The sequence below is a fragment of the Orcinus orca genome, chromosome 12 (assembly GCF_937001465.1).
Source record: "Orcinus orca chromosome 12, mOrcOrc1.1, whole genome shotgun sequence".
Lineage (NCBI taxonomy): Eukaryota > Metazoa > Chordata > Mammalia > Artiodactyla > Delphinidae > Orcinus > Orcinus orca.
In genome coordinates, this window is record NC_064570.1 from 15,299,409 (window position 1) to 15,322,466 (window position 23,058).

Sequence of the window (23,058 nt, forward strand, 5' to 3'; positions counted from 1 at the left end):
CTAGTGTCTGGAAGACAGTTCCCTTTAAGAAAAAGAAAGCAAGCCCTGATTTGTGTGTTCCTGCCAGTTGCCATGGTGTAAATACTCCCACCATGGGCAATTTCAAGCTGCAAATGGTTTAACAACTGGCTCACAAAATTCCTGAATATTTAACCATCAGCTTCAACCAGCTGGTGCGAGGCAGCTGCGACACGCACTCTGGACTATGCAACTAACCATCTATATGTCCAGATGGCGGCCAGTCTACACAGCACGCGCTGTTCTGTTCTGTACTTGTGATGTTTTAATTATTTTGAAGGTTACTCATTAAAAACTGGCAGAATAGGGGCTACCCTGGTGGCGCAGTGGTTGAGAGTCCGCCTGCTGATGCAGGGGACACGGGTTCGTGCCCCGGTCCAGGAAGATCCCACATGCCACGGAGCAGCTGGGCCCGTGAGCCATGGCTGCTAAGCCTGCGTGTCCGGAGCCTGTGCTCTGCAACGGGAGAGGTCACAACAGTGAGAGGCCCGCGTACCGCAAAAAAAAAAAAAAAAAAAAAAAAAAAACATCCTTGCCTAAAAGCCACCAGAAAGCAGGGGGCAGAAAACTGTTTGATCAGTCTAAATTTAAATTTAAAAATCATCACATAGCTGAATTCTTGGGACTATATTAAATTTTCTGATGACTCTTTCCTCTTTGAGTTTTTAAAGAGTGAAAGAAAAAATCACCCGTGAGTTTTCTGGAACAATTAAAAAACCTTAAAAACCAAGGGCATGTTCTTAGCAAAAATTTAATGCATTTCCAAAGTGGATAAGAAATGGAAGAGAACATACCTATTCATCTCTTACTTTGTATGGTTCAGCTAATCACACTAGCGGAAGCAGGGCTTCTCAGACTCAAAGTGCTGTAGAAAGTGCAAAGGTTTCTTCACACACACAGAGGCCAGCCCTGTGGAGTGGAGTGCCAGGAACACCCAGGGAGAGAGCAGCCTGTACTCCCAAAAGGAACAGGAGAAAGGAGTGGGGGGCATCACCTTCCAGCACGTCCCTGCCTGTGTCCTGCCTACACAGTCACCATGATCTGATCCAGAGGTTTCCGTGCGAGGTCAGGCACCGTGGCCTCTTCGCTGGGGTACCCCACAGGGAGCAGTATTAGCAGCTTTTCATTTGCAGGGCGGTTCAGGAGCACCCTCAGACGGGGGCCACAGTTGAGAGGAGTGGTCGTGACAGTCACCAGTCCCGCGTTCTGTAACAGGAGAGGAAAAGAAAACGTTTTAAAGTCAGCAGGCAAAATCCCAGCCTGGGCATGTTCTAGTCCCTATAAGATTTGCTTGTCCCATCATTTCCCTGAAGTTGGGCGGCAAAGAAACGACCAGCTTGGGCCATGGTGTCTTGAATCTTACCTGCCCTCCTCGACCTCCCCAGACCCCACCTTCTCTTAACCAAACAGAGGGAAGCTTCTCAGAGAAGAAAATACCAGTCATTTTTCACTGATGCTTAAGAAATGGGAATGGTTATTTCATGGAAAGAAATATGGGGAATCCAACTACACCAAAGGAACGGAAAAACAAAAGGCAGTTCCTGTGGTTATATAACCAACAGTGGAAGCAGAGCGTCATCCCTAGCTGAAAATACCTATGTCCAGTGAGGGAGGACCTAGTGGCCAAGAGGTATGTAAGAGGTAGAGGAAATACTCCACCAACCTCTTCCCAGCCCCCTCGAATAATAAACATCCAATAAAAATCACATGTAAACTTCAAGACACTTTCCCATCTCCATCTCCAAGCCCTCTCCATCCCCCCATGCTTTTCCCGTCAGATGCTCATTGCTAAGCCTGGACCAGAAGGAGGTTCTGGAACTGCCTTTGGGAGTCGAGCACGCCTCCAGTCTCTGTGCAATCTGCCCAGACAAGGGCTTCCAGAAGATTCCTTCCTCCTTCACAAATCGACCTACACTCAGACTTATGCCTTACAGAAAGCTAGAGGGCAGCAAACTCCACAGTAAAGTGGGAAAAGTTGCTGATGGGAATGCACAGAAGGCACAGGTGAAGGGAACCCATGCCAAGCCTAAACTGCCTCTTCAGGAACCCTGACGGGGACAGTGCCTTGCGGTCTGACGTAGCACAGCAATTCCTTTATCTGTTACAGAGTCGGGAGGTAAATAGGATGCCAGCTCCTTTGGAACAGTTTTTCAAGTCATCTAAAAATATATTCCTCTTTTATGTCACAATGACTATTTTGCAAGTTTTCAGCAAACACATTTTTCTTTGAGATAACAAAGAAGCACATAGTTTGTTGGAATCTACTCTCCCTTGAAAGTAGGCTCATTCGCTCTTATAATCCTGTTTGTTTTATTTATTTCACGTGTTTACTGTCACTCTCCACCCTCTCCCAGGACTGCAGTCCCCACCAGAACGTACAGTTCACGAGGTGACTATTCCTGGTGACTCCTGAGATCTGCCACATAGAAGGAGCTCAGAAAATATCTGTTGAGCGAATGACTTGAATCATGTGAAAGGCAGACCTCAATCCTGCTCTGTTTCACACTTAGCAGGGCTGTAGCTACTATGTAGATGGAAATTTTTTAAGCACATGGACATCTTTCTAATGCAATACGATGTAAACTCAACTTCTGAGGACAGGAGCTCTATGATAGAGTTCCCCTTATAGCTATTGAATCATCCCACTGGCTCAGACAACAGTAAACACAGCTGAGAAGCCAGGCCCTGGAACTTTCAGGCTCTGAAGCTCTTCATGTGTATTTACTAAAACCCTTAAAGCTTCACGTGGTTACAGATGAAGGCAAACACAGCGACCGTTTTTTGACCCTTAAATAATGTTATAAGTAAATTTCCAGGAAGGATGCCAGCTTGTTTGAAACATCATCCTCACCAATCCAGGTTTCCAGAGGCAGTTTTTACATCAGAGTTCCCTTACTGAGGAATCCCTGTCCCTGAACTAGAAACTCAGCTGAAATTTGCAAATAAACCCACAGTTGGCCCCCAAGTATTAAGTCTCTCTCTTGGGCCCAGTGGGAGGGTGACATACCTGCAGGGCAGCTAGGAGGATGCCACACGCGATGGAAACACTGATCTCGTTATAATAGTGGATCTTTTTCTTGCCATTTGCAGCAAAACCGTGTACTCGTTTGAAAATGAGAATCAAAACAGGCGCTGTGTCCAAGTACTCCTTAATCCAGTTGGTCCTAAAGGGGGAAAAAAAGATATTCAGAATATTTTCTCTTAATGGTTTTTTTGTTCCCTGTTTACCACCTTATATACATTAAACATAGAAACATTTCCTTGTCTTTTATGTTTAAATTGAAAAAGAGTAGGATTTTTGTTCACGTCATGTTTACCTTTTTCTATCCCAAGTCTATCTATCCCAACAGGTATTAATAAGGGCCTAATATAGCAAGACACGGTGAAATGCTGAAAGATACAAAGATAGATCCAATAACCCAGACGGCAGTAAGCCAAATTTAGCAAACTAAAACCTGGTAAGTGTTGTTAAAGAAATATAAGACAAGGGCCTTAGGAGCCCAAAAATAAAATGTTAGCTTTGAATAAGATTGTCAGAATATTTCCAAAGTTTCTCTTGAGGTGGGGCACTGAAGACCAGCTAGAGAAGGGGCATTGGGAAGGGCAGCCCAGGGAAGAGATGAGCAAAGGGCAGAGTCAGAAGGAGAATGCTTGGCCGGACAGGGAATTTCAGAAGCCTGGTAGGCTGGACGATGGTGTGCGTGGTGGGGCACGGGTTGGGAGGCTCGCAGTTTTCATACAGATTTTGCAGGGCGCTGGACTTTGTTCAGCGGGTGATGGAAAGTTATCACAAGCTTTTGAGCAGAAGCATCACACAATAGGATCTGTTTCAGAAAGAGACGGATTGGTGTGGGCAAAGGACCAGCTCAAACGGGACCAGATAGGAGACAAGGGCAATGGCCCAGGAGAACTTGGGGAGTTGTAGAGGCAGGAGCTGACAGATCCGGCACAGGAGCGCACAAGGGAGAAGAAAAAGGTGATGGTGAGTTTGAACCGAAATTCCAGGTGGGCAGATGGTAACGTTCTTAGCCTAGTTATGGAAAAAAGGAAGGAAACTTTTGTGGGAGTGGGAGATAACTCACAGGAGGTATAAATGTTGAGTTTCCGTTTTTATTTTCCAGATAAGAGCATATCTTTCTCTGTTTCATTACCCTGCCCGTACATTTCAGCAAACGCTTCACTCTAGCTCAGATATTCAAAGGAAAGATACTCATACGATGCTATATATTGGAATTTTTCCTTAGGGTAAATGATGTCATCAATAAGCAAGAGATAGTCACCACTCATTTCATTCTTAGCTTAGTTACGCTTCCTTGTTTTAAAACACATTAAACCCACGTGTGTATTTTCTACAGCTCCTTGTACACTGCTAATTTCTATACATTACATTCTCAAAGCTACTTTACCATACTTCAACCAGCTTATTCACATGTGACTAGTATCAATTCTTTTTCTCTTTACAAAGTGGGAGAATGTTAATAGTTTACAAAAAAAATCTGGAGTCAACTAGCTTTGCCACGTTGGGCAACCGCTCACCTTCTCACAGTTCAGTGCCCTAAATGTAAAATGTGCTATTGTACACTCACCTCCAATGGTTATTGCGACAGTAAAAGCAGTCCCAATAGATCAGTGCTTAGAAGAGTACCGAGTACCATGTATGTGTTAGCTAATATTATTATTATTACTATGTATTATTTTACAGTGAATAATTCAAAACAATTGTTAAATATGAGGTGAAGAATAAGCAATTTACTAGATCAGAGGCAGGTTAGCAATTTTTAATAACCTTTGTACTTATTTTGCCTAGCATACATTGGTAGCTAGTATTTTGGGTTTGTTCAATTTTACAAGAATGTATCGTGACGTCATATTAGAGCTAATAAAAAGATAGCACCGTGCCGAGGCCTGTTAAGAAAGGACAATTAGCACCGTCCACCTGGGGTGAAGGGTCTCACGCCAGCAGCAGGAGAAGAAGGCTTGACGGGGAGGTTGGACCAGATTGTATATCAAGCCTTTAATGACAGCTATGAGTTTCAGAGTTGACTCAAACTGGCTATCAGGACATATGTTCATTTGTGATGCAATTTAACAGTTATTTAATTACCTACTATGCATCAGCACTGTGCTAGGTGCTACAATGTAAGACTTTTTTAAACTAGAGGTCTCTGGACCCTAGAGACACTATATATATATATATGTACTATACATATATGTGTGTATATATATATAGTATATATATGTGTATATATATACATATATATATGTATATGTATATCTGTGTGTGTGTGTGTGTGCACGCATATTGTCTGCAGAGAAAGTCTATAATGTTAATTGGATTCTCAAGAGTATCTTGGTGTACCACAAAAGTTTCTAAAATATGGTCTATAAAATGAGAAGAAAAGTAGGCCAATAATTAAATAACTATGTGGTAATGGCTATTTTAAATGCATGGAAGGTGTGTATTAGGTGCTTTGAGCACAGAGACAAGAGAGCAACTGATGCTGCCTTCTTTGGGGAGTGACAGGGCTGGCAGCAGGCACACACAGAGCACAGCCTCTCTCTAAGAAGAGAGACTCAACTTTGCCCATCCGTTTTTCCTCATGAATATGCAATGAGATTTACATATTCATTATTAATATCCTACACTTATTCCACAACACAGCCATAAGTTACAACGCCAATAGACATCAATTTCAATAGGGTTTAAATATCTCAGGAAAAAAATTGTCCTCTGGGGCAAATAAATGAGACAGGAGTAGGACTAAGAGGCCATCCTTCTCACCACCCAGCCCTGGCTACCGGAGAAGAAGTCCCACTTTACCCCACAAGACGGAGATCACACTGCATTTTCTTAGGCTTGTGTCACAGCGGGTATTGGATGGCTGGTGCTGGAACTGGCCGCTAAAGGCCCAGAGCTGAGAGCCAGAGGCACGAGTACCTCTACATGCTACGTGCCAAGAACTCGAGCTGGCTTCCCCTCAGGGCCTTCTGAGAGGCCAGGACAAATATCTGTGCCTCATCCCTCCTCATGCTCAGCCTGAGAAGGGGTTAGAAGGGAAAGGAGATGCCTCTGTGGGGAGGGCAGTATTTGTAAACAGGACCCTGTGACCAGCGTTTTAAAATGACAAGGCTGAGCCTGAAAAAATTGAAAGTGACTGTGTTAACTACAAAAATGACTGAGAAATTATGGAATCCATCCTAGATATTGTGTAGGGTGACTGGTCCTCAATGGGAAAAGTGGGATTAACAAACATAGTTAGTTGTAGTTTCCAGAAAAAAAATGAAACCTCGCACGTGTCTACCCGAATACGCTGAAATTTCACGGTAAAGCCAGTTACACTGAATTCCAATCCGCTTCTTCCCTGGAGATAAGGAAGCCTGCAAAATTACTAATGCCTAATGAATATTATACCTCTACTAAATTTGTACTTTTATTAAACATGTACTAAGATGAAAGCCTGCTGAGTGAGATCATGTACGAGACTATTTATAGGAAAATGTAATTTACGTCACTCAAGATCCTGAGAAGTATTTCACAATTTACTAATAATTATATGGGTCATAGCCTATTTATTTACCCGATTCATGTGGCCCTTACTATGTGCCATCACTGTTCTAAGTGCTTACAAATTCATCTAATTTTCATAATGCAGTAGATACTAGACTTATTCCCATTTTACGGATGAGGAAACTGAGGCACAGATAGGTTAATAAGCGGCAGACCTCATATTTGAACCCAAGCACTCTAGCTTCTCAGGCCCTACTCCTAGCCTCTATCTTATTTAATCCTGATACCAAGTTTTTAACATGATCGTTTTGGGTGAGAAAACAGAAGTGTGGTGGTTGATTTTATGTGTCAACTTGACTGGGCCACAAGGCACCCAGATAGCTGGTTAAACATTATTCTGGGTGTGTCTGTGAGGATGTTTCTGGATGAGATTAACATGTGAATTGGCAGACTGAGTAAAGCAAATTGCCCTCCTCAACGTAGGTGGGCCTCATCTAAACCGTTGAAGCCCTGAATAGAAGAAAACAGGTGGAATAAGGGAGAATTTTCTCCGTCTGCCTGACTGCCTTTAAGCTGCGACATCAGTCTTCTCCTGCCTTTGGACTCAGACTTGGACTGCAACTTACACATTGGTTTTCCTGGTTCCTAGGCCTTTGGACTCAGATTGGAACTATTCCATCGACTCTGCTGGGTCTTGGGACTTCTCAGCCTCCATAATCACTTGAGCCCATTACTTATAGTAAATCTCTTTCTCTCTCTGTTTCTCTCTATCTCTCTCTGTCTCTCTTTCTCTGTCTCTCTCTCTCTCCATTGATTCTGTTTCTCTGGAGAAACCAGACTAGTGCACTTAGAGGGAGTAAGCAAATTCCTAAGGTCTTGCAACTGGAAAACCAGAGCTAAGACGTGAACCCAGATGGGATTCCAGTCGGCATCCCTCACCCCTGCGCAATACGTGTGCTCAAGGCAATTCAGCGGTGAGGCCTGAGTTAATTTCCATTATTTCTTCCACAGGTAAAATGAAACTTTTTAACACCTAAAACAAAACCAGAAAACTGAAGTCATAATTATTTCATTTTAGGAAGCCAAACCAAACAAGCCTAATTCTACCCACTTTTGTACCTCAGTTTCTTCAGGTCTGAAACCCATTGAGGTCCCATCCTCTTCAAGTAGTTTATTTCCTCTTCCTCCTCAACGATCTCCCGAATCTTATGCTTCACGTCTGGGTCCTTCACAACCACAAAGGTCCAGGGCTCTGTGTGGGCCCCACTTGGGGCTGTTCCTATCACCCATTAAATTAAAATCAGAAATTAAAACTGCAAGAAAAATCTGAGTCTGTTAATTAAGAATAAACGTAACTCATAGTTGCTCAAAATGAAGTTAGATCACCTGACACACAAAATGCCTGGCGGTAGCCTCTGGGATGTTGCTGCCAGGCCCGTTTTGTTCAGCATCTCTGTCAGGGTCTCCAAACCAACTAACCGAGATCGAAGCCAGTAGTTCCTAGGTTTGGGGAATTTATCACTGCTTCTCTGACCATGTGAGAGAAAACATCCCTAGGCACTACTCTGTGACCAATAAGGGAACACAGATGGGAAGCTCTGATAGCCAAAAGCCTCCAAAATGCTGTTTGTTTTGATACTCTTGAAAAATGATCAAGTCAGGAAGTTTATTGGAAATGGCAAAATTTAAATGGCAAATGGTTTCAAAAGGATCTCCAAAAGGCAATTGAACTATAAATTGTTTAGTGCCTATATCAAAGTTCTGAGTGTGGCACTGTGGGGTTTGTGGCCCTGTAGTGAACACATGAGAACTCTTGGCCCTGGGCACTCAGACACACAGCAGAGTGTCTTCCAGCTCTTACAGGTTTTGGGAAACCTCAGCCCACCCTTGGATCAGTCCCAATATCCCAGACAAAGCTTCATAGTGCATCATGGGACCCAAGGAGCTTAAGTTCCCTTTAAGATTCCAGCCAGCAGCACTTCCCTCGTGGTCCCGTGGGTAAGTCCCTGTGCTCCCAATGCACGGGGCCTGGGTTCAATCCCTAGTAGGGGAACTAGATCCGACATGCATGCTGCAACTAAGAGTTCGCATGCCACAACTAAAGATCCCACATGCCACAACTAAGACCTGGCACAGCCAAAATAAATAAATAAATATTTTTTTAAAAAAGATTCCAGCCATGGGCTGGCCCAGCTTCTGATCTGGGTGTCACCTCTCTGTCCTAGAAATGGACAGAAGTAGACCACGGTTTCTAGAAGTTTCTAGAAGTAGACCACGGTGACCCACTGGTGGTATATTTCAGAAGCAAGTATTTCTTTCTTCCTAGTGAGTAGTTCAATGGCATAAACTCTACAGGAGGGGTCTCAGGCCTGCCAGCCTTGATGAGTTTACCATCCACAAGTCCCCGTGGTAGAGAGGGCATGATTAAACTGTGAAATGCAAGTCAAATCTAAACATAAAGCCCAAATTTCTGAACAGAGGGATTCCAGTTCACTTTGTACACGTCGTCTGTTCACTAAATATTGGTGTCAACAAACACAAGAAATAAATTGCCCCTTAATGTTTTCAATTATGCCAAACCTCTCTGAATGTCATATGCACACACCCACATATTTAGATACAGATCTATACACAGAAGAAATTTAGTAACTGCTATTAGGTAGATAAAGGACTCACCAATCTAGTGTATTTGTGTTCTTAACTGAAGTGAACTGTTTTATTCTTACTTCCTTTTAATTTGGGCAATGGGTTTATAATAGTCATGCAATAATTTCTGCAAATGAACTTGAATGTGATTTATATAGGAATAAGAATCCAATCAGAGGAGACTCTCAAATAGGGGGCTTTCTCATATCTCCTCTCCCTTTTTCTATAATTCTCATCTATTCCTCTGGGAATAGATATTAATTTACATTGAAAATGCATTTGGGGGACTTCCCTGGTGGTCCAGTGGTTAAGAATCCGCCTTCCAATGCAGGGGACGTGGGTTTGATCCCTGGTCAGGGAACTAAGATCCCATATGCTGTGGGGCAACTAAGCCCGTGTGCTGCAACTACTGAGCCCCGGTGCCACAACTGAGCCCGCTCGCGGCAACAAAATATCTTGCTCGCCACAATGAAGATCCCGCGAGCCGCAACTAAGACCCGAAGCAGACAAATAAATAAATAAATAAAAAGCAAAAGAGGGGGAAAAATGTTTGCCTTGCTTTGATTTATTTTGTGAATTCACATGAATATATTTTGCTAGTTCATTAGAATACAGTACTAGAGCATCATGGTGTGTAATATAAGAAATTCGGTTCCCAAAAGAGAAATGTATAAATGTGTGTGTGTGTGTGTGTGTGTGTGTGTGTGTGTGTGTGTGTTTTAAGGTGAGGTGAAAGTAAGGATGTTTCTTTTCTGATGTATAATAATGTGTTCAGAAATTTTCATTCTTCAAAAATTTTATAATGTTGAATAATTTCAGAAGTTTTGAACTGTTGTCACATCTGCTCCCAAGAAGTTTGTAATAGTTAAAAGTTTGTAGAGGGCTTCCCTGGTGACACAGTGGTTGAGAGTCCGCCTGCCGATGCAGGGGACACGGGTTCGTGCCCCGGTCCGGGAAGATCCCACATGCTGCAGAGCGGCTGGGCCCGTGAGCCATGGCCGCTGAGCCTGCGCATCCGGAGCCTGTGCTCCGCAACGGGAGAGGCCACAACAGTGAGAGGCCCGCGTACCGCAAAAAAAAAAAAAAAGTTTGTAGAAAGTGGAAATCATCTTGTGCTTGGCAGTCAGTCAACACCTGGGTAAGACTTTACAGGTAAACGTATCATTCCAGGCTTTATTCACTGTGTTTGAACTTCAACATTGCTCCACTATTGTCACTTGTAGCGGATGTTCTCAAAGACCCACTGTGCACTTACAGACCTGCTGCTTTGATGACATTATCAATCACTTCCATTGGGACTTGCTTATTACTTATGAATCTAACAGACCGTCTCTTATTGAGAAGTTCATAAAATTCCCGGGATCTCGTAAGCATTTCCTTCTCAGGATACCGGGTGTGGGAGAATGGGATGTGTTCCACCTCTTCCTCTGACACTTGCCAGTCGTCAGCGTCTGCCAGTAAGAACAAGGAAGACAGCAAATTAGAGGATCTCTCTTGGTCATGAAGGGGAGTGCAATATGCCCCTCCCCCAAAATATGTCTCTTTAGCATAAGAATTATTTTGAGTTAACTATTTTTAGGAAACGCAGACACAGGAGAAGTTCTGAAAACCCGAGTAGAAGTCACCCTATTGTAAGAGACATTTATAAAGGAAATCTCTATTTGGAAGTGTTTCCCTCTCTGTACCAGGAAGAGAAGGATGATTCTAAATCACAAGAAACTCTTGTCAACAGAGAAGGTGTGGATTTAAATCTCTGTAACAATCTTACCCTTGTTTGCTCTGCTTTTCCTGACAACCTCCCCTAACTGGGTCTCCCCAGTCCCCAATGCCTTTCTTCTGTCTTTATCTGAAGATGGATTAAGGTGGTGGCTAAGGCTGTTTGGGGGAGTTACTCAGTTTTCCTGGGTCTCTCCCATGTACACAAGAGATATACATGTTATTAAACTTCTGTTTGTTTTTCTCTTGTTAACGTGTTTTTATTATGGGGGAGTGGTGGTCTCAGCCAGAGAAAGTTATTTTTACTCCCTTATAGTCATAAGGTGGTCACTGGGGAGAAGGAAATAAAGTTCTCAAAATCTCTGTAAGGTTATGAGCTCAAAAACATCAAGCAAGAATGAGAAAAATAGGTCTACAGAATCCTTAAACTCTGATCTTGACTGTCCTTCAAAGCCCAGACTTGTTATAAATCAAGAAAAAGAAAATTTTTATGTACATAAAGATGAAAAACGTAAATTTCTGTTAATGGTGAACTAACTTATTTGAAACAATCTCCGTTGGCTGAAAACCACTAAGATCTTTTTTTTTTTTTTTTGGCCAGATCTTAGTTCTCCGAACTCGTGCCCCCTGCAGTGGAAACATGGAGTCTTAACCACTGGACCACCAGGGAAGTCCCCTGAAAACCACTAAGATCTTGAAATAAATAATTTTTTATAAAGCCGTTTTAAATTCTTTGAGTTACTGACAGCATAGTAAGAAATTCCCAGGCCAAAAGTGAAGGGAAAATATGATCCTGCAGAAGTAGATAAGCACAGACGCTGCATTTGCCCTGATAACATCTGCCAATCCCAATATATTTGAATTTTTATTTTTATATTTTCAGGGATCAAGCTGGACAGAAATCAAAGCCCAGGTCCATATACGATGGGAAGTCTAACAAGCTGGGACCCCAAGACTACATCCTTAGAAAAACTAAGAACCATAAATAAATCAGGGACTTTCCTGGTGGTCCAGTGGTTAAGATGGCACTTACATTGCAGGGGACAAGGGTTCCATCCCTGGTCAGGGAACTAAGATCACTCATGCAGCATGGCACGGCCATAAATAAATAAATCAGCCCCCAAGAGTTTATAACATTTTGATGGGTCGTGCCTCAAACCTGAACTTGGAATAGTGTGGTCCTGCCTGAAAATACCCCCATTACCCAGCAGAAGCAAATGCCAATATATAAATAATTTTAAGTACAATTATCAGCAACACATACAAGACAACCAGACATACAAAAAGAGTATCTTGAGCAAGAAACAGCAGAATAGGTTTTTAAAAATAGAGTCAGACACCAAATTCTCCAAATATTGGAATTATCAGACTCAAGAGATAAAACAACTATGATTACTAGGTTTAGAGGGGGGAAAAAAAAGACAGGCATATATAAATCTGTAGGGTACAGGAAAAGATGAAAAGTGACATAGAAAATATTTTCAAATAGAACTTTTAGAACTGAAAAATAAAATAATAGAATTAAGAACTTGGTGGGTGGGTTCAATAGCAGGTTAGACATACCTAAAGGAAGAATTAATGAACTGAAGACAACTCAGAAGAAAATATCTAGAATAGAGCAAGGAAAGACCAAAAGACAGAAAACATAAAAGAACGATGAAGAAAAAATAAAGCAGAGCGAGAATGTTCTAATATATGTGATGATAGTGACAGCAGGAGATGGGAAAGAGGATGTGGCAGAGACCATATTTGAAAGAGAATATCTGATATGAAAACCTGATGAAAAATGCCAGATCTACAGATTCAAGAGGCCCAGTAAATCCCACGCAGTATAACAGAAAAGAAGCCCACACCTTTTATAATCAAATATAAAATCTTAAAATCGGCCAGAGGAAAAAAAAAAGATTCCCTTAGGAAGAGGCCCGGATGGCTTCATGAGGGAGTTTTACCAAACACTCACAGAACAATTATTGCTAACTTTTCTCCAACTCTTCCCAAGAATAGAAATAGAGGACACATCCGCCACCCACTCATTCTATAAGACTAGCGCACACTTGCTACCAAGCCTGACTAGGACATTAAAAGAAAGAAAAGCTACAGGCTCAACTTTCTCATAAATATAGATGCAGAAAGTCCTAACCAAAATATTAGTAAACAGAATTCAACAATATATAAAAAAACAATACACTTCAGCCAAGTTGGGATTACCCCAGGAATGCAAGGTTAACTTAACATGAGAAAAGCAATGTTGTTTGTTACATTCACAAGCTAATAATCGCTGTAATGCGGAAAAGGTGTCTGATAAAATTTGGCATTCATCTCTTAGTAAATTGGGGTAGAAAGGAACTTTCTTAACCTGATAAAGTCTAACTATGGGGGAAAACACCAAAACAATCCAGAACCAACTACATAGTTAGTGGTGAAACATTGAAACTCTTCCATCAGATATTGAACATTAATGAATATTGCCTTCTAATTATGAAAGACTAATTTTTGAAGCTTTTAGAAAAGAGTATAGGAGACTATATTCATGACCCTGTAGAGAAGAAGGATTTCTTAAACAAGATACAAAAATATTAACCATAAGAAAAAAATCTGTTCAATTTACCTACAGCAAAGTTATCTTTACACCTGCCTGCTTCTGCCACTTCTGGTTCCCCCCATTTCCTTCCTGTTCAGAGAGCTGTGGAAACCCATTATCTGTAGCTCAAGATCTTACAGAAGATGAAGATGCAATGGAGGATTCAATAGCTGAAGCTCTGCCTCTGAATACGCGTGTTTCTTCATTCCTTTCAAACCCATGAGTAGACAATGCTTTTGATCTGAACTACAAAGATTTAAATGTGAACTACAAAGATTTCAACTGAAAGAAATTCTAAGATGCAGTATTCAAAAAGTTAAAAAGTGTTAAAAATAGGAATGCTTTGAATGGAGTATATATACACATATTTATATATATACTCCTTGCTTATCTTGAATTAACCTTGGATTTCTGATTGTTGTTGGACTTCATCAACTCCCAGAATCTAGGAGGCAAAAGATACCAAAGAGGCTACAAAAGATACCAAAGTCCACTACAGAAAGTGGACCTCGGTACCTCAAACCAGAATGAGTTGAGGTGAGTTGGACTTTTCAGGGAATTTTAATCACATAAATAAGGTTTCACCAGGAAGTCTGCCCAAGAAATAGACACTGAAAATATCAGTGGACTCTAATGAGTAGATGGTTCTTCTACACAGAGGCTGAAGACCTTCCTGAATCTGCTCTGATGTTTTTCAGCCAGACGGGGACCCGTGCAGAGAAGCCATATCACCAGTAGGAGGCAACTCCTACTTAGATAAGAACAGATAATCAGAGTCCGCGATGATAAAATGGCTGAAAATGCCCAGCACTTGACTTTCATTAAAGTAACAAATTTAGATTGTTTTAAACTATTAAGGTTTATTTGTGTGCATGTGTATGCCTTACCTGAATTATTACTGTACTACCTAAACTGTGTCTTTAGAAAACTGAATGTAATGCTATCACATATCTTCATCATTCACAAACACCCAAAAGCCAATGAATATTTGCCTGATATAATGTATATCCCATGCCTTCCACTGTGTGATAGGAAATAATTAGTCGTTACTTCCTTCTTTGAGTAGATACAAATCCACTTTGACGCCATAGATTAACTGATGTTTTGGTTATGATTCTGATTCTTGTGACATTTACTAAAGGATTTTCACTTCCAGTAATGGTTATTTACATAATTTACCAAACCTCCAAAGTAAAGAAAGCTAAAATCCTTAGTAAAATACATATAGAATATTTTCTTCTAAGTACTGAAGAGCTAATCTGTGACTGTAGAACATCACAGTCAAAATCTGGGTGAAGGTTAGTACCCACAGGGGTAGATCGGCACTCAAATGTCCAGAGAATATTCTCCAATTACCTAGATACCGCCATGAGGCTAAGCTGAGATAAAAGGATGGTGACCAAAGTCAAACCCCCAGGGCCATCCAGGGCCTGAAGATTTATGTTACAATAGTAAGAGCAAAATGTAAGTAATCCAGCCCTGGTGTCTCAGAGCCTAAGGTAATATCCTGTGAGTGATCCAGGGAACCGTAAGCCTTGAGCTCAGATTAAAGTTGCCCCAGAGTGTTAGGACGTTGCTCTTCTGATAGGTGAAAATGTGAATATTCCCTGGAATAAGTAACAGTATCCTAGACCTCAAAAAAAATTTATATGTAATTTTCCAATAGAATGACCAGCAAAGAAGTAATTCCCATAAAATTCAAAATAATAGTTACTTCTATAGGGTATGGAAGAGGTTGTTACTGGGAAGGAACATATAGGGGTTTATGGAGTACTGGAAATTTATATTTCTTGATCTAAGTGATAACTATATAGATTTTTGCTTAAAATTATTTGTTAAGCCATTCATCTATCTTTTATACACTTTTCTAGTAAGCATATTACATTTCACAATTAAGGGTTTTGTTTTTTTTTAATGAGAAGGCCATAGAAACGAATTACCAAAAACACCCACAAGGGTAGTTCAACTGACTACAACTATTATATTGATTTAAGGACATCTGAAAAAAAAAAGAAAAGACACTTGACACTTTCTTAATGAGATAAGAGGATGAGAGATGAACCATTTGGGGAAGGTGGGACAAAAGTAGAAATAGGAATGAATGGGCACAATTAACTTCTCCTGACCAGGCAGCAATCCTTCATGAAGCCAGAACTACCTAGGTTTCTTAACTCCTTAATCAGTGGGTTTTCCCCCAATACAGTAATCCGTAATCCTCCCTTATCAGAGGTTTTTCTTTCTCAGATTTCAGTGTCCCATGTCCAGCTGTGTTCTGAATATATGAAACGGGAAATTCAAGAAACAAACAATTCATAAGTTTTAAATTGTGCACCATTCTGAGTAAGATGATGAAATCTCATGGCTGTCCTGCTCCATCCTCCCACCCACGTGAATCATCCCTTTGTCCACGTATCCACCCAATTAGTCACGTAGTAGCCTCTCGGTTGTCCACTGTCAGGATACTGCTTGTGTTCAAGTAACCCTGATTTTACTTAATAATGACCCCAAAGCACATGAGTAGTGATGCTGGCAATTTGGATATTCTCTTACTGTGTCTGATTTATATTCAAGTTTATCATAGGTACATACGTAGAGGAAAACACTTAGGGTTTCAGGCATCCACTTGGGGTCTTGGAACGTATTCCCTGAGGATAAGGGAGGACTGCAGTAAATGCCTACTCCAGTAGGCAAGAGGGAACGCTTGTGAAAAGGGAACTTCAAAGACACTGAGAACCCAACTACAATACCAAAAGGGACCACGGTTAGCTCATAGCTAGTACTGAGAAACTTCTTTTTTTATGCTTTACTAGCCGGGGCAGTAGGGACCCACACTGTGTACATTTTTTTTAACTTTTATTTTATATTGGAGTACAGCCAATTAACAATGTTGTGCTAGTTCCAGGTGCACAGCAAAGGGCCTCAGCCATACACACGTGTATCCACCCCCCTTCAAATGCTCTTCCCATCCAGGTTGCCACGTAACGTGGAGCAGAGCTCCCCATGCCACACCACACAGCAGGTCCCTGCTGGCTTGAGGAAGTAAGTGTGATGGGAGAGTGGCAACAGCTATCAGCTTTCTAGCAATCCACTCTGAACCGAGCCCAGATGTCATCAGTATCAACCCCGAACCTTATCAAACGTGTCAGCAAAGACTTCAGCACCAGTGATACTCCCACGCCATTTGTCATGAAGTCCGGCAACCTCCGCAGTCAGTAAGTGGAAAATGAGCCAATGCATGCAAGGTCTCTTTAACTTCGGGTCCCTTCAGCATCTGTGTAAACTAAAGGCAGCCGAGCGGCATGACGGCAGTTTCTGCAGCAGCTGAAGTCCAGGGTAGGCGCTCCGACTCTAGCGGAATGAAGGGGCTGCTCCCTGAGCTTTATCAGCACAGCCTTATCTCTGAGCACAGCAGACAAATGGTCCCAACCACCACTGGGCTGGATTGTCCAGAAGGGCTATCCAAGCAGAGCACTGGGGCGCTGCTCTTCCCGGAGCCTCTCCCAGGGCAGAAAGTCTACACTTGGCCTGGGGAAAGGGGACAGGCTGAGCCAGCTGGGAAAGAAGCTCCAGGGGATCTCAGGGCAGTGAACCGATAAAAAAGGCACAGCTCTCTCCTTCCTCTTGAACTCCTGACTGCCCCCAAGGCATAAGCCCTCACCAGAGAGAAGAGAACAGCCTCTGTTCCGCAGCTGTCCCGCCTCCACCCTAGACCAGCCAAGCAACGCTGGGGGATTCATTCAAGCTGTGGAGCCCACATATCCTAAAATAAACGCACGCTACAGTGGTCTGCTTTTAATGTAAGTCCTGTGCTGCCACACATGGGGTTTGCTATTGACACCAAGACCAACACGCCTTCTATCATTGCTTTAATGCCAAGGAATCCTAAATTGCTCCGTAATTAGGTTTAATGACCAAGTAATTCTAGGCCACGGCTATCCTTTAATGTTTAGCTTAGAGGCATTTTTTCTGGCTGCATCTCTACGGGAATTGCTTTTGTGTTTTTGCAGTTCTACTTCAAAATCTTTGCAAATGGGCCAAATGTTTTCCAGCTATGAAACTACAAGGCCAATTTGTGTCATGTCACCCTTGTTCCCTCCCTGCAATTTCTGGGGAGGCTTAAGCACCAGTATTAATAAGGCTCAGGGTGACACGGCTCTCACAGTAGACAGATTCTGATGGTGGCAATGAGAGCAGCTTCAAGGCTCAACACCGGCTCAGAGAACTCCTCCTTCCCACTGTCTCGGCCATCGCTCTGCTTTCTACATGGGCCTCTCAGCCATTCAACTCCCTGACTGCAATATAGACTCACTACCTCACTAGCAGCAGCAGGGAGGGTTGGGGGCTGGGGAGTCTGCGGATGTCCAGATGGAAAGGCCTTGAAGAAAGCAACGCTATCCCAGGTGAAGTTGACAGAACTTGTTTTCTGAGCCCCTTTACCTCTCGTGGTGTCCCCGGTGTCCCCAGTGTTCTGTACTGAGCTTCACTCTCCCCAGCAGAACCCACCCAGACTTGATCCCAAGGACAACATCTCCATTCAAGTCCTTTCCTTTCCCTAACCTTCTCTCATCTGAATTTGAATTTACCTGTCCTTTGTCCTAGAACCGTAATGTCTTACAGGAGCCCTGGTAGACCCACCTTTTAGAATTAGCCGTGCAGAAGTATGCACACGTAGGTGTGCCAAAGAATGATGAAAGGCAAAGATGAAGCTGAATTTTTTGCTTCCTGGGGCAAAGGAAAACTGTGCTGGTCATGAGTGCTGCCCTTACATAGTGTTTTTGTCTGTGGTGTGCTGCTAAACCAGCACTCTGAGAAGAGGGAAAAAAGAGCCCTGGTTTATAGCACTTGCCAATTTCCATAGAGTAAACACTCCCATGATGGCCCGATCTCAAGCTATTGGCAATTGAACAAATGGCCCACAAATTTCCTGAACATTTATCATTGGCTCTCACTAGCCCCATAGGCTAGCTCTTGCACACCACTTGGTTGGGAAGCATGGAGTTCAGGCATTGGTGGACTTCCAGGCATGTAAGAGGGTTGATATCATCTGCAGGAACAGTGTTACTTGGTTGAGACTGTTGTTGACTGGTTGGCCCTCAGAGGGGCTGGTCCTGGAGTGAATCCATCTCTGATTGGTTGACTTGTTAAGCTTTTACTGAGATGTGTTGTCATTGATCCAATGAACAGGTTCGAAACAGCTGCCTATGGGTGTATAAAAATCTGTCCTTGCCCAAGTCCGAGGGAACATTTTATTCTCAGGTGTTGCCCACACCAGATAAAAATGTTAACAAAGGCTTTTTTAGTGGTCACTGGGACAATCAAAATTTCAGTTAGAATAATAGCTTCTGGATGGCTAGAGAAGCTGAGTGAAGAAAATCCCCACTAACATTAAAATGGACACATCTTAATAAGATGTGTTTCCTGTATCTTTTTCTCCTGTTTCCAGTTCCATGAGCTTTCATGAATCTGGGCCTGACTAGAGAATTTTTGTTCAGTATTTCCCATTCATTTTAGGGAAACGATCTGAGGTTTCCACTTTGAGATTAAATACCAGTCATTTCTCCTCCTCAGACCTCTGCTACAGATAAACAGGGAACTGAAATGCGTTAACAGGATGCCATGTGTGACTGGTCCCCAGAGGAAGTCTGTGTCTGACTTCTAATCCACATGTCTTCTCTGTACCCCCGACCCTTCCCCCCACCCCGTCCCCCCAAACAGGCTGATTCCTTGATCTATGAATGTCGAATAGGAATTCTTTGTGAATCAGAGACGGCGGAAGCCAGATTGGTACCCATATATTCTTTAACTCACACTAGAATGGCCCACAATACTTATTTTACTGTTTTGTCCCTGATTTTTAATTTTCAAAATGGTTTGAATCTGGTATCTATTTGCTGTTATCAAAACCACCTCATGTTTCCTTGGTAATGGAATCCCTTCTCTTCTCCAATTATACATCCTCTCTTAGACTGTGTCCACCCACCCAATGGTTAAGAGCAGGGACTTGGGTGGCAGAGGAGACTGAGTTTAAACATTAGTCCTTACCTACCACCTGTGTGACTGTGTGACCTCAGTAAGTATCACTTATGTAAACAACAAAAATCCCAACAAGAGACTGTGAACTCTGCACTCTGGGAAGATTTGCTCACGGCTGCCGAGCGGCCACTATGTGTTCAATTCATTTCTCTGTGTGAGCAAGAGATAGTGGAGAGGCAGAGGACTGAAAGTGAATCATTAGGTGGAGAAGCAGAAGGGGGCCATACAGCTTTGTTCTCTGTTCCCAACCTTCAGGCTCAGCCCCAGGTCCCCGGTTCCCCACCAGCCTTATCACCCCCTCTGTATCCCTCAAACTCTTGGGTCTTCAAATCCAGCGGCCTTTGCTCCATACACACTACCTCTGATCTCTCAGGGAATGTTTAACCCTGCTGGCCATCTCCTGCCCCCTCTGTTCTGGGTCATTCTTTTGGAAAAGCAGCCTAGCGAATTGCCTGTAGGCCTGGACTCTGGAGCCAGCCTGCCTGGGTCCTGACTCTACCACTAATTGCCTGGGCAGGTGACTTAGCCGATTTGAGCCTCAGTTTCCTTATCTGTAATATGGATATGATAATAGTGCCTGCCTCACTGTATTGTTATGAAGACTAAATGATTCACCATATGTAAAAGTGACATTGGATACCAGAAGCACTATGTGAGGGCTTGTTATTACTACCCTGGCCCTCCTTTCCCACGCCTTGTTTTCTGAGTCCATTCCTTCCAGCAGTTCCTCTTATCTGAAGGTGCCCCTAGCAATACCCCGCAGTGAATTCATTAGTTTTCTGAGTCCATTCCTTCCAGCAGTTCCTCTTATCTGAAGGTGCCCCTAGCAATACCCCGCAGTGAATTCATTAGTTTTCCAAGTTCCAAGCATCACCCCTAGGCTGGTGACTCTCCAGTCAGTGTCTATGGCCTGGATCCCTCACCTAGAAACCTCCCTGCCTTTCTGCTTCAATGGGTCACTATCTTCTCAAATCCAACACGTCCTGCACTACATTCAACAGCTCCCCCTTTAAACCGGATCCCCTTCCCGCACCCATTGATGACAGTTGTTATTCTGATTCCTCCAGTCTCCAAATCGTGCCCACTTCTCCCTCTGTTCATGTCTAATTTATTACTAGACCCTGTTCTTCCTTGACCGTCCCTCTAGTTCACCCCTTCCTCTGCATTGCACTGGCGCCACTGCCCAGCCCATCATTACTGGAATAGATCCTTACTCAGCTTCACAGTGGGTCTCGTGCTCATTCAACGGAAGTGCTTCTCAACTGGCATAATTGGCATTCGGGGTTAGTGGGGGAGAGTAAGAGGCTGCCCTGCCAGGAGGCTGCCTGAATTTGGATCCTCCTGGGCAGTACATTCAGCACTGCTGGCTCCCAGCACTGAGTGCCAACTCTATACCCCATCCCCCAATCCTGAGGTTAGGACAACTTAGAACACACACACACACACACACACACACACACACACTTCTAGTGGCCTCTGTTAGAGGGAGGGAGGGTGGAGGCATTACTACCCCAGCTGAGAGTCACTGAGCCTCTTCCAAGTCGAATCCATCCCACAAAACCACCTCAGGTAAACCTCAAACACAGATTACTCAAAGCTCCTCCAGAACGTCTCCCTTCCTGCCTGCCTCCTTCATCACCCCTTCTTTCTCAGGTCAGCCATGCCCCGGCCCACCCTCAACACCCCACTTCATTTTCACCCCTCCCCTGGTCAGTACAGTCCTTCCATCTTCTTGACATCTTTCCCTGGGGTTCCGGACTCAGGCGCTTCCTGTTCCTCTTAGCCTCCTAACCTTTGTATTCATATCCTAGTAATGCCCCAGACCTGGTTCAGCCTTTTTCTAGCTGCCCCACCAAACCCCCAAGCCTTCTCAAAACACCTTACAATCAGTTCCACCCAGTTCGTCTCTGTTTTACTCTCTGTCGTTTGCCTGTTTATGGCCTTGTCTACTGAATTGGACACTCAGATTGGAGGACAGCAGCCACTCTTATCTGTGACCCACAGGGCTGGTGCAATGAAGGGTAGCGAGCCCCTACGCAGATGCCCCTTTTTTATTCCAAAGTTCTTGATCAAAACCTGACCACTTAACCCGCAGCCCCCGCAGCCTGTGATGTGCCCCTTCAGAAAGATTTTAGCAGCCTCGGAGGACTGGAGCCAGGGAAGATGTCGCCCCCTCAACAGCTTTTTACTGAGGACCCAGGAATAAAGGGAGCTTGCCAGCAGGTGACAAGCTGACCGCCAGAGAGAAATGATGTCTCTGTCACACCCTGATTTGTTTACATGGCAGAAGCTGATGATGAAACTGACCTGCCTGTGTTTCTTCCTCTCCATAAGCCCCACCATCCACTTGCCCTCATCATAAAAATACAGAAGTTGGAAACCAAGCAACATGGCCAGTGTCGTTACCGTCTTCCAGCTGGTGGACGTCAGTGCTGTCTTTCAAGTCTTCATCCACCCAGGGGCGAGCCTCGACCCTGGCTCTAGGCTCCCCCTTCCTTCTCTGGGTTCCTCCATCAGCATTTTGAAAGATCCACACCATCAAAAGGCAGACAACTGCTACCAAGACTGAAGTCAGAAGAAACATGGCGCTGAGGCTGATTCTGAATGGGGCCAATACTTCCGAGGCCGGTATTTAAACAAACAGGGACAGGAGTGGGGAATGCTGGGAGATGGAGTGAAGGAAGGAGAGGGGGGCCGGGGGAAGGAACAGAGTGAACTCGCTGACTCTGCAAGGACTTTGCAAAGGAGAAAAGATCGCAGCCGTGTGTCCCGGGTGTGCTGTGGCTCTGGGAATGCACTGGTGCGTGAACTTTTTTAAACTGTGCGCTCCATCAATATCTTCTTAGACAGTAATTGCCAGGATTTGAGGAAAACACTTTAATGCACTAGATCTTACCAGCAGTGGTGGAAAGGGTTTACTCCTCCTCCTGTGGATTCTCTCTGAGAGCAGTGTGTCTTCAGCTGGCCTGAAGCTAGGAATCACCTGGAGTTGGCCCCTTCTCAACCAATCTCCATGCCCCTTTTGAGCGATTACCAAATCTCCCGGGATCTTGTCCTGGGGTTTTGGAGACGGGGAAGGATTGCCTATCTCAGGCCTCTCGCTCACATTTTGCCTTATATGTATCTACATTATTTGAATTTTTTTCAACCAGCATGAACTATTGTTTTCTACTTTTTATTGTGATAAAATATAATAATATCAATATAAAATTTACCATCTTAGCCCATTTTAAGGGTCCAGTTCAATGGCACTAAGTACATTCACAATGTTGTACACCCGTCACCACTCTTCCCCAAACTGCTTCATCATCCCAAACAGAAACCCTCTAATCATTACGCAGTAACTACCCCCTTCCTTTTCCCACAGGCCCTGGTAACCTCTAACCCACTTCCTGTCGCTATGATTCTGACTATTCTAGGAGCCCCTAAGTGCAATCATAGACTATTTGTCTTTTTGTGAGTGGCTTGTTTCACTTAGCAGGAGGTCTTCAAGGTTCCTCTAGGTTTTAACAGGTATCAGAACTTCATTTTCATGGCTTAGCAGGGGCTATTTATT

General features: G+C 43.4%; 1 protein-coding gene across 1 annotated transcript; it reads right to left on the reverse strand.

Moving 5' to 3' along the window:
* Window positions 1-645: 645 nt before the first annotated feature.
* Window positions 646-22,091, reverse strand: IYD (iodotyrosine deiodinase). Its single transcript, XM_004263715.3, has 5 exons — window positions 21,909-22,091; window positions 10,432-10,623; window positions 7,646-7,805; window positions 3,026-3,182; window positions 646-1,224 (listed from the first exon to the last, which is right to left on the reverse strand). The coding sequence occupies exons 1-5, from the start codon at window positions 22,084-22,086 to the stop codon at window positions 1,042-1,044; spliced, it is 870 nt and encodes a 289-aa protein (XP_004263763.1). The 5' UTR covers window positions 22,087-22,091; the 3' UTR covers window positions 646-1,041.
* Between the last annotated feature and the right edge of the window lie 967 nt (window positions 22,092-23,058).